Here is a 16,782-nt window from a genome sequence, read left to right on the forward strand (position 1 = left end):
AAGGAAGGACACCTCAGAGATTGGTAATTCTTACACGTCTTGTGAAGACTGATGGTTTCATTGAGCAAAAAAACCCAATAAAACCTTCATTAGTTCTGCTTCTCACAGAATGCTTTGTTTAGTGAAGAGACCTTTAGAGCGAATTAGGGCCCAAATCTGTCATTTTGAACATTCTCGTTTTCCATTAAACAGAGCAATTTGCAAGATTAAATGCAAAGGAATGCATCTTATTAGTCATCATTATTTGGACTTTGTCTGTTTCTGACTCCTAAAAGCTGATATAAAAACACTCACACTTTATTCATTTTACCAGTGAATGGCCCTATTTCCTTCTAGTACATTCTAAATTTACTTACTCCTCCTCAAGTAGAATAAATAGGTCAGAATTCACAGTTCAATTCACAGTTCCTCTGGATCCAGATTCCAGTAATGAAGTGCAGTATGAGTGGCAGTTTGTTCAAATTAGTTTAATTATTTCAGGTATCACTGTCATTTCTTGTTGCTGAATTACTGTCAAATAAACTACCCTTATGATAATTTTAACTGCCCCTTTTTCTAACCTCTTGAAATCTGAAGGGATTTGTCTGTGTTTCTAGACATTCCTGGATGAGTGAGAGCTACTTCTAATCTAATAGATGACTCGGTCAGTGCACAAGCATCTTTGACCCACATTTAGAACATGGGCAGATAGGACCAGTGTCTCAGGTCTTGCTGTTTTCTAGTACATGTTTTCTAATAATGTTTTCCCCTGACCAGCAAGAGAAAGCAGACTGGTGATGGCTTTCTGATTCTGCATCTCATTTTATACTGGCTATTGCCCCAGGATAGATCTGAACAAGGTGGGGGCCATTTCATTTTAAACAAATTACCCTTGTCTATTACATGGAAAGAACTAACAATGCTATCCCAGTTTTCTGCCTGGAACCTGGGAGGACAGTCAGATCAGCGGATAGTCAAGTTTCAGGTCTGGAAAATCTGGTTTATAACAATTGGAAGTGTCTCACATATTGAGATATGGTAGAGATTTATATGTTTATACTCTTTACTCTGATGACTGTAATATAATTTTGAGAAGTTTGCTGTGAAGCTTTATTATTCATCATCTGATACTGCTAAGGTGAAAGCAATGTGAATTGTACAGCTTACTGCACTGTAAAATGTCATGAATTTCTGCAGAAGTAAAATCATTCTTAATGTGATCATATGATTTAGTGATAAAGGAGAAAGAATACATATAATTCATACCCTAGCACTAGTTATAAAGGATTCTGTCATCAAAACAAAGTATGCCTGTTCCTTTACAATAGTTTTCACTTTGGGGATGATTATTAGGTGACTAATAAAATTTTTTTATGAAGCCAGCATAAGTTGAGGAAAAGAAGGAGCAGAGTCCCATTATCTAATGTTGTTTCATAATGAGATATCATAATGATGGCAATAGTAAGCATTTGAATATAATGGTCTGCAGAAAAGGAAGAAAGCCTAGCCAAACTATTTCAGAGAGATCATGATTCTTTTAATGCGGAATGTGGCTCTTCTATACACAAGCTAAATTAGTTAAAATTTATATTAAAAAAAATAGTTAGATTGATAAAAATTTTGTATGGACATATCTACATCAAATCAAGTTAAAATAGGACAATATTCTTCGCTACTACATCTTTTATGACAGACTTGATTTTTAAAGATTTCTCTCTCTGCTGCTTGCTCCAGCTGACACTCACAAAGTTACCACCCTGTCAATAGCACTGGTTCAACTGTTCATGAAATAGTGCTCTAAACTGAAGCTGAGAAATTATCTTGCTTAAAGACAGCCCTCCTCTAATGACACCAAAATGGAGATGCATGTATGAGTGCTTTTACCTCGGACTGTTTCACAGGTCAGGTTTATTGTACAGCCCCAGATGGAACTCAGCCAGCAGAATGAAGGCTAGTACCCTGACTGAGAGGAATGTAGGACAACAGGAAGGTGAGGAGGAGTAGAGAAGGCAGGGACCTTCTGAGGATCATCTTGTACTCCAGCAAGGTCTGATCTGAAATAAAATATCATAAGCAATTCTTGTTTCTAATAGTTTTGCTAAAAATATTAAATGTTTGTATTGGGTTTGTGTGGCAAGGTTTTGGTAGCAGCAGGCGCTACAGAGGTGGCTTCTCTGAGGAGCTGCTAGAAGCTTTCCCCCATGTCCGATGGAGCCAGTGCCAGCCGGCTCCAAGACAGACCCGCTGCCGACCAAGGCCGAGCCCGTCAAGTGACAGTGGCAGCACCTCTGGGATAACATATTTAAGAAGAGGAAAAGGTTACTGCACAACAGCAATTGCAAGGGAAGAGAGGAGTGAGAATATGTGAGAGCAACAGCTCTGCAGACACCCAGGTCAGTGAAGGAGAAGCAGGAGGTGCTCCAGGAGCCAGAGCAGAGGTTCCCCTGCAGCCCATGGTGAAGACCATGGTGAGGCAGGCTGTCCCCCTGCAGCCCGTGTTGGTTAGCGGTGGAGCAGATACCCACCTGCAGCCCGTGGAGGATCCCATGCTGGAGCCCAAAGGAGGCTGTGACCCTGGGGGAAACCTGCACTGGGACAGGCCCCTGGCAGGACCTGTGGCCCTGTGGAGAGAGAAGCCTGCGCTGGAGCAGGTTTGCTGGCAGGGCTTGTGCCCCCTGGGTGGCCCAGGCTGGAGCAGTCTGTCCTGAAGGACTGCACCCTGGGGAAGGGATCCACATTGGAGCAGTTCATGAAGAATTGTCTCCTGTGTGAAGGACTCACTTTGGAAAAGTTCATGGAGGACTGCTTCCTGTGTGAGGGACATGATGCTGGAGCAGGGGAAGAGTGTGAGAAGTCCTCCCCTTGAGGAGGAAGGAGCAGCAGAAACAAAGTGTGATGAACTGACCAAAACCTCCATTCCCCATGGCCCTCTGCATTGCTCAGGGGGAGAAGGAGAATTTTCCAAGAGAAAACTGAGAGTAAAGTTGAGCCTGGGAAGAAGGGAGGGGTGGGGGGGAAGGTGGTTTTTTTTTATCCTCCTCTGATTTGATTAGTAAAAAATTAAGCTGGTTTTCCCAAGCTGAGTCTGTTTTGCCCATGACAGTAATTGTTGAGTGATCTCTCCTTGTCCTTACCTTGACCCATAAGTCTTTCATTGTATTTTCTCTGCCTCTGTTCAGCTGAGGAGGGGTAGTAATAAAGCGGCTCTGGTGGGCATCTAGTGTCCAGCCAGGGTCAACCCACCACAATGTTGCTACAGTTCTCAGTAGAATGGAAAAAAAGTTTGTGACTAACTACTTGGCTGTGAAATAGTATATAACAAGTGGCGTATTTGACATTTTCTCTGATCTAGTTAGTTCACTTTTAGAATTTATTTCCAAGTACTGGTATGTGTGATCAGAAAGATAGAGCATTTCAACGTTACTGTAATGTGAAAACTGAGGAATAACCCAAACTGAGATAAACTAATGATCCTGTGACTTTTTGGCACCAACTGTATAAAGTCTCAAAGTTTTCTCTTTCTTCGGGTTTCTTAGGTCTGATCTTGTGTCCCTTGACTTTCCTCTAGAATTCATTCAAGGATCAGAGAAACTACATAGGAGTGTTCTCTGTTCTCTAGTGAAAAAAGCAGAGGGAGTTTAATTCTTTGATAAGGTAATCTTTCAATTTTTTCTTCTTTTTTTTTGGGGGGGGGTATCAGTTAAGTGCAATTATGTTACCACAAAACAAATTCAAGTAGTCTTTGTAGAGAAGTCCTTTCATATACATGGATTTTACCCTTAGTGCTTGCAATGTTGTATTGCCAGCCATTCTTCAGTAATATGCAGATGGGTAGCTATCATTTGAATTTTTAAGAGGAACAAAAAGACCTGTTATCATCCTTTTCCAGCAACAAAAACAAAGGCTCTCATCTCTCCTTGCTCCCTCTAGGTTTCTTGACTGCTAAAAATAGTTTTTTGCCCTTTTTGTACTTTGTAGTTCTTCTGACCTATGCCATCCATATTTGCTGCTTCTCACATTTGACTTTTAAAATAGAAATAATTTGATTCCTCACACACTTTCAAGGGATGAAGTAATCCAAGGCAAAACATTTAGGGTTAATAAAACCCGATGTTGGAGGTCCTGTGTGCATGCTGCATGTGCTGTTCCCCCTCCTTGCTTCTGCTGCTTTGAAGCAAAGCACAACATCGGCCATTACCCTCCAAGTCTGCCTAAGTGCTGGATTCTTGTCAACTTTATTTTACCACTTAAAATACAGCGTGGAAAGGCATAGCGTTACAGAACAGGAACACATCTTTCACCACTCAGCAAATGCATGCAACGAATGACTAGTGTGGTCACTGGCATGGCAGACACTGACCTTCCCACCAACAAACAGGTGTGTTAGAGCTGATCTTTGGTTCTACGTAGACCATGTCTGTGATTAACATGCATGGCCAGTGGAGAAATCAGGCCGCTTTAATTTCAATTTAATCCATTTTACTCTAAGAAACCCAGGGCAGGAAGAGCATCCATCGGCGTTACCCTTTGCTGTCCTGGGGACACAGCAGGGAAACACCTCAGGGGAGCAAGAGGGGCCCTGCTGGTTGTGCCTGGCCTTGGGCCCCACGGGGGCCTTCCGCTCGGGTATCTGTTTACCGGTGAACACAGGCCAGGTTGATGTGGCCATTTTGGTACAGTTCCAAAAAACACCGGGGCTGGAGCTTTTGCTTCCTTCCAGCGCCCGACCTGCTGCCCACGACGCGGCAGCTCCCCGCCTACTGCCTGCCAGGGCCCCCTGCACCTGCCGGGACGGCAGTGTGTGTAGGAAGGGCGGGCTCGGGCTGTGCGCCAGGGGGACACCACAAGGGAACGACACAGCTTTGGGCTAAAGATCCCTTCCTTTGGGCAACGACACCGCGACGCCCGGACCCCGCCAGCTCTGCGGTCCCGGCCAGGCCGAGCCGAGCCGAGCCGAGCCGAGCCGAGCCGAGCCGTTCGCCCCGCCCCGCCTCTACGCCGTTTCTTCTCTTCTGATTGGTGAGTTTAGAAGCGCCGCTCCTTTGCTCCCAATCAGCGCCCAGCGTCCGTTACTAAGCGATCGTTTCCAGGCCGCGCTGGCTGCCCCAGCGAGGTGGCGGCCATGGCGGGTGGGTGGCGGGACGTGGCCGGGGTGCGCATCGCCCCGGCTGAGCTGTGCTTCAGGGACGCGGTGCCGGGGGGCTGCTACCGCGCCGCGCTCAGCGTCCAGAACCTGCGGGTGGAGAGCTGTCATCTCCAGCTGCTGCCGCCGCACCGGCCCCAGGTGAGGGGTGGCCGGGGGGGAAGCAGCCGGGAGTATCTGCCCCCTCACGGTCTCTGGCCTGGGCGGGCGTAACGTTGTCGAGGTCTGCCACCCTCTGCAACTTAGCTCCGTGTTTGTTTGTACAGCACCCCCTACCCCTCCTACGTGTGTGAATAGCAGTAGGGCCTGACGAGAGCGCCATGTCCTGGGTCCCACAGGTCTTTATTCTTTCACTCCCGAGCTTGCCGTGAGGCACCGGTACGCAGTGCACTCACTTTGCACCTGCCAGCCCCCCCCCGAGGTGCAGAACATTGCCAGAGGAAAAGTACATCTCGAGGCCCCACTTCTGTTTTCTACAGTTTTGTACGGGGACGTCTGCTCCCAGGTTTGCCCAGCTGGGTTTGTCCTGTGTAAGAGGCTGCTTGGGCAGGTGTAAATGCTTGTCTGTGTTCAGCTACTGCTAATGAAAAATGCTACCATGGATGCCTGAGCAGTTTATGAGACTGACTGACTGGAAATTGGCAGTGAATTCGAAATTATTTTAAAATTAGTTGAATAACTGGGTAAACTGGAAAGGATAAGAGGCAATTCTTAGAGCTGAAGTTACCTGGATTGCTTCATGTGTGACAGTTCTGGAGGAAGGATTCAGTTATGATTTATTGTTTTCGTGTGAGAATGTGTAAGTGTCGTTTGTATGATACTTGAAAAATATTTCCATATAGAATTTCAAATGAGGCTGCTCATTTGAAGCCTGTAAGTCAAAATGAAATGAACTACAGCCTTCCCTAGCCCTATATTTTCATGAGGTCATGAGCAATTTGGAGACATACCTTGTTTGTTGAATCCATAATTTCGGTAGAAGTAAATGAGCTTTCTCATATGTCTTACTACACCAAGTCCCATAGAATGGTTTGGGTTGGAAGGGACTTTAAAGATCATCTAGTTTCAGCCCACCTGCCATGGGCAGGGACACCTTCCACCAGACCAGGCTGTTCAAAGCCCCATCCAACTTGGCCTTGATCACTGCCAGGATGGGGCATCCATAGCTTCTCTGGGCAGCCTGTGCCAGTGCCTCATCACTCTCACTGTAAAGAATTTCTTCCTAAATCAATCCTCTTCCAGTTTAAACCATTCCCCCTTGTCCTATGATACATGCCCTTGTAAAAACTCCCTTTCCAGCTTTCTTGTAGACCCCTTTAGGCACTGGAAGGCTGCTCTAAGGTCTGTGTGGACCCTTCTCCAGGCTGAACAACCCCACCTCTCTCAGCCTGTCTTCATAGGCATAGTGCTGTAGCCCTCTGAGCATCTTCCTGGCCCTCCTCTGGACTCGCTGCAACAGGTCCATGTCCTTTTGATGTTAGGAGCCCCACAGCTGAACGCAGTAGTCCAAGTGGGAGTCTCACAAGAGCAGAGCAGAGGGGGAGAATCCCTTCCCTCAACCTGCTGGCCACGCTTCTTTTGATGCAGCCCAGGATTTGGTTGTCTTTCTGGAGTGCAGGCGCACATTGTCAGGCCGTATTGAGCTTCTGATCCACCAACACCCCCAAGTCTTTCTGCAGGGGGTTGCTCTCAATTCATTCTCTGCCCAGCCGGTATTTGTGCTTGGGATTCCCTTGGCTCTGATGCAGGACCTTGCAACTTGGCCTTGTTGAACGTAATGAGGTTTGCTCAGGCCCACCTCTAAAGCCTGTCAGGGTCCATCTGGATGAGATCCCTTCCCTTCAGCATGTTTGCTGCACCACACAGCTTGGTGTTGTCAGCAAACTTGCTGAGGGTGCACCTAGTCGCAGTGTCACCAACAAAGATGTTGAACTTCACTAGTCCCATAGATACCCGGGAGGAATGTCACTTGTCAGCAGTCTCCTCTTGGACATTGAGCCATTGACTGGAGCTCTGAGTGCGACCGTCCAGCCAGTTCCTTATGTGCCGAGTGCTCCATCTGTCAAATCCATATGTCTCCAGTTTAGAGACAAGGACGTTGTGCAGCTTTGCACAAGTCCAAGTAGATGACATCAGTTGCTCTTCCCTCATCTGCCAGTGCTGTAACCCCCTTGCTGGTAACAAATCATGCTTAGCTTTAGTGACTGGCTTTGCGCTTTCCAGAAATTTTAGCCCTCAAGAGGCTCATGAGTTCCTTGTTACTTCAGGAGCATTTTGTAGAAACAGGTCACTTTGCTATGGTGTGAACACCAAATTTATGAAGTATTCCAGATCAACTGAAGGGCACAAATTTTTTAATTTTTTTTTGCTTTCATTTGATAGGGCTGTTTGATAGCTCTGTAACATCATTTCTGTTTTGTATTCTAAGTCTTCTGAGTGGAGTGGTCCATTTGTGGTGCTTGTTTTTGGAGAGCTTTCTCAGAAAGGAGACTTTTACAACCTTTTCTCAAGGTAGTGTGGTTACTATTAATAGCATCTGATTTGTTCTGGAAAAATTACTGCATAGCCAGACTTTTTAAAGGGAAGTGCATCTCTAAATTCTAATCAGTTTAGCCCTTGACTTGTAACCTATGTGGGTCCAGCAAAACCCAGCTGTGGTTAGTATTTTTATATTGGTCTTTCATCTAGCTAATTTATTTTCTATTAATTACATCACAATTGGCATCAAAGGGTTGAACTGGCATTGGTGGTTGAACCGAAGCTGATGTTGCTTTGTGTTCACAGCACAAATACATTCCAGGGTAGTCATCAAAATGATTGTCAGACAATTGAAGTACCTTGGATAATTTCACTTTCTGAGTAGTCAGCCTTTCTTTTTGAGGGCATTTTATCCCCCTGCTAAAATTTGCTAATTTGCATTATGTAGACAGCTTGATTTTTGTTACAATGTAACTGAATACTTGTGGAATGAGCTGGAAACGGTCCAGGGTGCTTAATTTGGTAGGGCAGTGCTTTTTCTGTTTTATTAGTTTTCATCAGCCTTATTTTTTCATGTGATCCAGAATCAGGAAGGCTTTTAGAACATTTTAGATTTTAGAACAGGGGAAAGGTTAATCATAAATTATGAGTTTTTACCTTTGTATCTTATGCCTTTTTGCTGAGTATTTTAATGCTATTCTGTGTGAGACAACCAATATGACAGTTTCTACCAATATGACAAGATTCTACTTCACATGCTCAGTTTCAGAAAGGTCTGTTGTGCTGCCCTTTCTCACTTCCAGACTTTATGCTGCTATCTGTGATTGCATGGCTTTGAAGTGTATGACTCATCTGTAAATTTTCTGAAGCATTACATTCATAGAGTACAAGAACTGAAAAATAACCTTCCTTGAGTTGTCATAGTGCATGGCAAAGAAATGCCTTTCAAGGAATGAAGCTGACAAAGCATTTTTCTATAGGTCTCATTAAAAGTTCATAGTACAATGTATTTCCCTTGTATAGAATGAATATACTTGACTGTTTAATTCTCTTTAGAGAATTCTTTTACACACTTCAATATTAAAACATGGCTACTCCTAAATTAAGCCCATGATCAAGATGCACATAGCAAATTTCCTTTAGGTGAGTGTTTATACTGCTAGGAAAATTTTAAAGGAATAAAGGTGGTGCTCAGACAATAGAATCAACCAGTAGTAAATGATATGTTTGCATATTTCAAACATAAATCGGAACAGAAAACTTAAAGAATACTGGGATGACTCTTTCAGAAGCAAACGTTAATGAAATTGGACATACAGAGCAGAAACCTATTCTGCATAGAGAGATGTGAATTTTATGGAGACCTGAAACACCAGAGAAGCTCTAGACCTTGCTGTGAGGCTTTCCTAGGAATGTAGGAACTTCTGGATTTCCCACTTTGTGCTAGTAGGTTACCTGTGTATTCTGTTCAAGGAAAGATGTGCAGCGTGTGTTGGATATAAGCATATGCTTACAGTCAGCAACAAATCCAGAATTACCTTTTGAGAGAGGAAAAAGCTGCTTACTGTTAGCTGCTTCTGCTTTTTTCTTTCATATGACCCCCAAAATTTGATGTGCCATGGGGCCTTTCCCGCAGATTTTCAATGTACAGTAAGACTTTCTGTTGATGTCAGCTGAATGTTGGTCAGACAGAGGGAAAACTCTTAGGCTATCCCCTCTTTTTGCTGCTTTGGACTGAGATTTAATCTTTGTTACTTTCTCAGGGACTAAAAGATTCTGCACTGAGTAGTAGCTGACTTAATTTTGTGTTGCTTCAGAAGGTTTGTTGCAACAGTAGGAAAAGCTAGAGCTCTCCTGGAAAGTCTAGAAATGATACTTTACTAAACCAACTCTGCTGTGCAATTTGATGGGTTAGTAGTATTCATTCTATATTCCTGTTTTACTGTAAAAAGTCTACTTAAGTAAATGGGGAGAGATTCTATAACATTGACTGTGAATTTTAAATCAGTCTTTTTATTCTTCTGAAAATGAATCAGATGTATATATTTCTAAATCTAAAAATTTTTAAAAATTTAAAACAATATTTATGTTTTTTTTAAATTGCAGTTTAAATTGATTGTGGAAAATCCAGAAAAACCTGTTGCATGTGGACTTCAACTTACAGCTTTTGTGGAATATTATCCTGAGAGTGAAGAAGATGTTCAAGATAAACTACTGCTTTTAATAGAAGATGACACAGTTGATATCCCCCTGCTTGGGTATGAGGCTGAAAAGTTCATATGATGCTGTTACTATTTGGTGGAAAGTTTGCTGATGCATGTCACATATGCTATGTAGTTAAACTGTCACTTGTATTGAAAACAAATAGTAAGTTTCCTTACAGAAGTGAGATTATATTTTATTTCATAACAGCACACGGGTTAATTGGGGTGATGTCCCTCTAAGATCCTAGAGATATTCTGGGTTTTTGTTTTTGCTTCATTCTAAATTGGTTGTGCTAACGCTGATAATTTCTAATTCCATATCAACATTAGACAGAAGTGTGAAAAGATTTAATCTTTTTTCCAGCAATTTGTGGCATTCCTTCAATCACATCTACTGTTCATTTTAAGATAATCTTTAGTCTGGGATGAGATTCACTGAGAGTGTAGGAAAGGTTAGTTTCCCATACAACATTAAACTGCAGTAACACTCCACTTCTTTTTGTAACCACATATTTGGTAAAATGTGCCACCAAGAGAATTTTATTTCTATTGTGTTTTAGTGACATATCACAGTTGTTTGGTTTGCAAGTAAAAAGCATCTGTTACATATTTGCCTGGCTCATGAGACTAGATCTTGTGGCTAATCATATTAATTTGTGGCTCGTGTATTTGATATAAGTTTCAGAGACCAGACAACATTCTTAGCTTAATATCTACAACATCATGGACTTATGATGTGATCAGTAATACAAGTGTAATGATTTAATTATGTAAATATCTGATCGCCATAGAAAATACATATACTCAAGGTTTGGGAATGTTTCAAACAAGCTAGTTGTGGTTCACTTTTTGTTGTTGTTGTTTGGCTTATTTTTTTAAATGATTAAATGAAACTCTGCATCCAAACTCTTTTTTTGAAATATAATAATCAGGAAATATTTTTTTGCTTAAATATATACCAAGAAAACATTTGAAATTAGGTATTTCCAGGGGTAAATTCAATCTTCATAAAAAAACCCAGCCAAAACCAAACCAGCAAACCACACAAACACACCCAGTATTAAAAAAAAAAACCAACAACCAAAACCATTTGACTTGACTATCTCCCTTTTTGCACAGATCCATATCTATTAGAATATTTCATTGCAGTTAGAATTTATGCTTGTTCCTGTCTGCTTAGGAAGTTATGTATTTGGATCTTGAGACATACTTGTTACGCACTTTTCTAACAAAGCCCTGGTAGAATATCTGAATACTTGGAATGTGAAGATTTACAATCTTTTCCAGTGTACTTTAATCTTGATAGCTGTTTCCTATTTTGGTGTTGGTGTTTGTTTTTTATTTATTGTATTTTATTGCTTTGTTGGGTTTTTTTTGCCACATCTTGCTGGTCTAGACAATCTCTTTCAATAATTTACTAATTTACTTTTTTTGTATCACCATAAATTATTTAAGAGAATTAAACCCAGTGTGTTGTTATTCCCCAAAGCAGCTTCTTTTGTTGCATTTGCTGATTCCAAAACCGTTTTTTTCCCTTTCTCCCTTTCCCTCCTCTTTTCCCCTTCCCTTATGCAAGATTATGTGGGCAGGATCTACCTAGCTTGGCCAAGGAGATTTGTTTGTCTTCTCTATTTAGTCTGCATGTAATGCAGATCATGAGATGCAGTTTGTTCCTATTTATGGTTAAGAGGAGGTTGACTGCTGTACTGATGTAAAATTCCAATTGATTTCAAACAGTTTTATATGACATCAGAGGTGTCATTGTATTAGAGATTGGGGCCTTTAAAATACAAGTTGCCTGAAGTGAATCTGATCTTTTCATTATGGGTAAGCAGTACCCAATACAGTGACGCCATATACTGGCTTAGGCTCTTAAATAAATAATATAAATAACTTGTGTCATTATCCACTTCTGTTATAATCAGTTTTGTTGAAGCCACATAAAGTATCCATAAACCAAGATGACTGTAAATGGGAACTGGCATGCATGTTTTTTCTGCTTTTAGTTTAGACAGCTGCTGCTGAAATACAGTAAATGTTAAATTTGGTCTTACTTTGTGATGGAGCTAAAGACAGCTTTATTTAAAGTTCTTTGTACTATAATAAAGTGTTTAAAATTAAATAGAAATGTATGCATTTGATTTTGACTAATTCTTACATTAATTAGTCATTAATATATGCTACACTGTGGTACACCATACTGCTGAAGTGAGTTGCATAAACATTGGTTGGAGAACTAGACGAAAAGGAGAGCTCTCTTCCATTGGAATGCTTAATCAAAGTTATTTAAAAATGCAAAGGTATTTTCAAGTTTTGGGAAAATATAACCATGTCTTTTCTCTGCAGATTAAGTCCGTGCTGTTATCTGGAAATTGAGTCAGAGATTAATTTTGGTGCGGTGATTGCAAACAGTAAAATAATTAGTAAGGGGATTAGTATTACTAACCATGGATCATCTTCAGGTAAATATTTAGTATGTGTTAAATTATACAAATATTTTATTTTCTTGGAAAATGTAATTTTATGCAGGTTAACACTTTAGTGACCCAGTAGAAATTAACTGACGTTCTGGCTTATGCAGTTTATGAGTATTGTAGCTAAAGGTGTTATATAAACGGCCCATTGCTTCTGTAGGCGGTACTATGTTTCCGCTTATGGAAGAAAAATGAATTTAGAACACTGTCAGGTTTTAGGGGTTCTCTCTTTTTGAGTCCCATCTGAAAGATTTAAAAATAACTGTTGCTCACTGGCTTACTATGCCCAGTGTAAATAGTAGGAAATCATGTCTGCTCTTGCTTGTTGTCTTTGAGAGTCTGTGAACCCAATAGCTGTTTATTAAATATACAACTACAGACTCCCTGTATTTTCAGAGCTTAAGCCCTCAGGATGGGAATTGAACCATATTTGTTATCAGAAGACAATGAGAGGTCCTTTGCCTTGCTGCCATAGCTTTTTGAAATCATACAGCTTTCAAAACATGCAGCCTTCAGCTTCTGTGAGGGACCTTTCTAAGGAGTATAAGAAGCATTGGAGAATGGAGCATAAGAACACTTATATGATCTGAGTAACCTATTTAACTGCTTTTTCCATTGAACAAAGCTGCAGACACCTTTCTCCAGAATTAGGGTGGCAACTGTGCATGTTAAACAACAAATTTAAGGCAGTTAATTATTTTTGTTCCTTACTTGTACAGTTTATTGTATCACAAGGTATCTTCATTTGCATTAGGCCAAGGTTGTGAGAACATTTGCTTTATAGATTTCCACAAAGAATATTATACCAAGAGAAAATACACAATTGTAGAAACACAGAGTTGGTTTGCAATATTAAAAAAAAACCCCAAAAACAAAAACCCAAATGGCTGTCTAGTTAGAAGAGAATTTTTTTTCACCCCAAAAGTAAGGGAAAAGTAGTTTGTATTTTTTGTCTGGACAGCTCAACTTAAAGATGTAATATGTAGTTTACATAGTTGGCTCTTGTACATACTAACTTCTTACTTTGAGAAATTATGATTAGATAAAGAAAAGGAGATAACCTACTTTACATATGCATCTACAGCTAATTTGCATGATGTGAAATTACTCATGTTGCATGGGAACTGGTTGTATTATAAACTGTAGCATGATACATGGAGGCTGCATGATGGAGTTTTGCAGGACTGGACACATGTAAAATTAGAATGAAAGCGGTAGTTAGTGAAGAATGTATTGAGGGCAGACAAAGGAAGAGCTGCTGAAAGTGTGTTTCTGTAGACTGTAAATCATAATGCAGCAGGTCACACTAACAGGCAGCGTGTAAACTATGTCAACAGGAAGTGCTGCATGCTGGCCTGTGACTCAAGGATTGCATTTCACATGTCATCCCATACACAAAATGAGTCCGTTGTTCCTGCTTCTGATCTCATATCAGAGATTATCTATTGTCTGAGGTCAAACAGTGCATTTTTCCTACAACTTCTGCAATATTTTCTTCCTATCTACAATGTAATTACAGATAATTAATGCTGCTGGTTAAATGCACATTTAATAATTGTTTCACATTTAAAAAATTATTTTTATAACCTCAAAATGTTCACTGTTCTCTTCTGCAATAAATTGTATTGTGTACATGCCAGCTCGTGAGAAGTATTGTTACCTGCAATATGCACCGAACTTTCTGGTTACGGTAGCTGCCTAGAGCTTTTTATGAAATAGCTCTCAACTTAGAAAATGTTACTTACAGCTACTTTATGATATAGTCACTTTTGCTTGGAATGTGAGTACATTTTTTGTTACAATCCAACTTGCAAAGTGGCATTTGACATGTGTGCAATATTTAAAGAAGCCCTAGAAATAATGATCTACTTTGTTAGAACTAGTTTTGAAAAAGATTAACTGTGTCCTGTTTCCATAAGAAAATGTACTGCTTGTGAATATCTGCATTACAAATGTGTAATAGAGGAATATAAATCTACAACTTCATGTTGTGTGGCATTCTGTTTATTATTCTGTTTCTTTTAGGTACCTTTAAAATATCATATGATGGGGTTGTCCTGCTTAACATAGAACCTATCAGTGGAGTGGTAGAGCCGAAATCTATAAAGACAGTTAAAGTGGATATCTGCACAGATGTACCCAGAATCATCGAAGAAGTGATAAAGTGAGTGTATGACTGAAGAAATCCAGCTCTATAAATTACATTTGTGTCCATTATTAATTCTAGTCTTTATTATGGATGTTTATCTAAAAAGCTAAGCTCCTAGGTATCAGTTGCTATCCTCCACATTTATTTTTATTATATTAATTTGATAAATATATTATCTCCACAAAACAGTGATGCATAAATTGTGTACCTGGCTGTGTTATTAAAGGTCTCTTGTAAGTTGTAATGATATGGGATGTTTGCAGATCTCTGTATACAATTAAACAAGAGCTTTTCTATCTTTCACCTTTCTGCACATCCAGTGATCCTTACATTTTGTAGCTTCTGTGACTTTGCTATTTTTCTTTTGGCTCTATGTGCTTCAGGAGTCTTGGAAACATTATGATGTCCTTTTGTGTATCTTATTTTAAATGGACGGAATATATTTGCAACTACTAACTATTTAGAATAGACTATTTTTAAATGCCTACCTTGTGTCTCTTCAAATGGTGAATATAGACTTTTTAGGAAGTGCCATAATTTGGAAATGGACAGCAATCTGGAAAGTCCTTTTCAAATCCACTTTTCTTTTAATAGTGCATAGGGTGTGGTTGGGTTTTTTTCCCCTTTTTTGTGTGTGTGTGTTTCCAGTTTTTGTTTTTAAATTATTGAGTTATATGACTTAAAGTTCAGTTCTTTCTGTTCTTACTTTTTGTAGCCTGTTGGAAAAGGAAATCCAACAAAAGGAGAAAAATTCTGTTAGAATGACAAGGAAGACAATATCTGTATTTGCCTTTTACATGTTCCTTCATACGTTTTCTTCAATTACTGAGTTTCAACTTTTTGGTTGCGAAGTGTCATGCTTTCTGCCTTTCCTTTGCTGTCCAGGCTACCACCACTGTTTTCTTCACCCCACCTTGGTTAAACGGCTACTGCCTCCTGCTGTCTAGTAGATAGTTTGCTTACTAAACTGAAAGAACGTAACCCTACAGAGGTCAGATTTCATCCTTCACCCATTTCCTGCCTTAAATTATACATATTCTTTCAGTGAATGTGGCATTTCTTAGTGGTCACTGCTGTGTCTTTTAGACTAAATGAAATCTTGTTTCCTTGTCAAGCCTTGCATAAATATATTAATATATGTGTATACAGGTGTGTATATTTGTATTTAAAAAAAACAGGGTAATATTGAAAGTCTTACAATGGATATTTGACAGGAATCTAACTTGGAGAAGTAGTACAGTTTTGGTGAAAACACCCTGTTTATTTCCATCTGCCTTCCCTAAGCATTTTGCTTCTATGTGCAAGCAAAATTCTTTTCAGTGGAATCTATTTTTATATATTTTTTTAAGAACTCTTTTCTGTCCTGGAGAATCCCATAATCATGTTTCAGAAGTTGAAAGATGATCTTTAGAAAGTTTGAGATCATCTCCCAGATCCTTTGTGTAGTTACATATCTGACTATTGAAAACAATTCTTATTTTTTTTCAGATCTATTCAGAGGCTATTCAAAAGGATAGCTGATTCTGTTAGAACAATAAGTTATATTACTTAATTTGTTTTGTGCAAAAAATAAAAATATGCTTTGTTCCAGTAGAATGCTAATAACAAAGATTTGTGCAATGTCTATATGACCCCTTCGTTTATGGTATCAAGATGAAGCATTCAGGCAGGAACAGCCGCAGTTCTTTTATGCTTCCTTCAGATGCCTAAGAGAAAATTACTAAATATGTGCCAAAATTGGTATCTATATACAAAGTTCTCTGGGCATCTCTGATTCTTTTGAGATGTCATTCCTATTGTTTCAAACATTAAAAAAGGGGAAAACTCAAAAAGCTCCCCCAAACTCCACCATGTAATGTGTGATTCTCCCTAATTAGTGCTACTCCTGCTAGGTATCGCATTGTCAAGTACACTTTCTTCCCTCCTGGCCCTGCTTAGTTTACCTATGGAAAGTCAGTGGTTTATATGCTCTGATTTGGTTCAGTTTTGCATAGGTTCTAATATAAACCAAACTGATTATTTCTAACACTTTTCTACATTACGTGTTGCTGCTTGCTACTCCTGCTGACAGAGTGGAGTTGGAAAGTCGTGGCTGCACTGAAGTATGGATCAAAGCTGTTGTGGTTGAACAAGTTCTTAAAGTTCTAGGAGCATCTTGTGGAAATGTAGTGGAATGCATTAACTTTGGACCAGTTTACTTTGGGTCTTCAAAGACTGAACAAGTAACTTTATACAATGAAAGTCCTGAGTGTATGGACTGGGTAGCAGTACTGGAAGACAATGCCATTGGAGAAGAGATGGTAAGAAACTTCTGCTTTTTATTTTATTTGAAAACTTGTTTTCATTTCTACTTTT

The 16,782-nt window shown here is 40.0% G+C and overlaps 1 protein-coding gene across 1 annotated transcript in view; it reads left to right on the top strand.

Moving 5' to 3' along the window:
- Positions 1-5,101: 5,101 nt before the first annotated feature.
- Positions 5,102-16,782, top strand: part of CFAP47 (cilia and flagella associated protein 47) — a 345,115-nt gene continuing 333,434 nt past the window's right edge. The window contains exons 1-5 of the mRNA XM_027816959.2: positions 5,102-5,263; positions 9,707-9,858; positions 12,151-12,266; positions 14,304-14,442; positions 16,499-16,727. Coding sequence (XP_027672760.2) covers positions 5,102-5,263; positions 9,707-9,858; positions 12,151-12,266; positions 14,304-14,442; positions 16,499-16,727 — 798 coding nt within the window. The remainder of the gene's footprint in view (positions 5,264-9,706; positions 9,859-12,150; positions 12,267-14,303; positions 14,443-16,498; positions 16,728-16,782) is intronic.

The sequence above is a fragment of the Falco cherrug genome, chromosome 2 (assembly GCF_023634085.1).
Source record: "Falco cherrug isolate bFalChe1 chromosome 2, bFalChe1.pri, whole genome shotgun sequence".
Lineage (NCBI taxonomy): Eukaryota > Metazoa > Chordata > Aves > Falconiformes > Falconidae > Falco > Falco cherrug.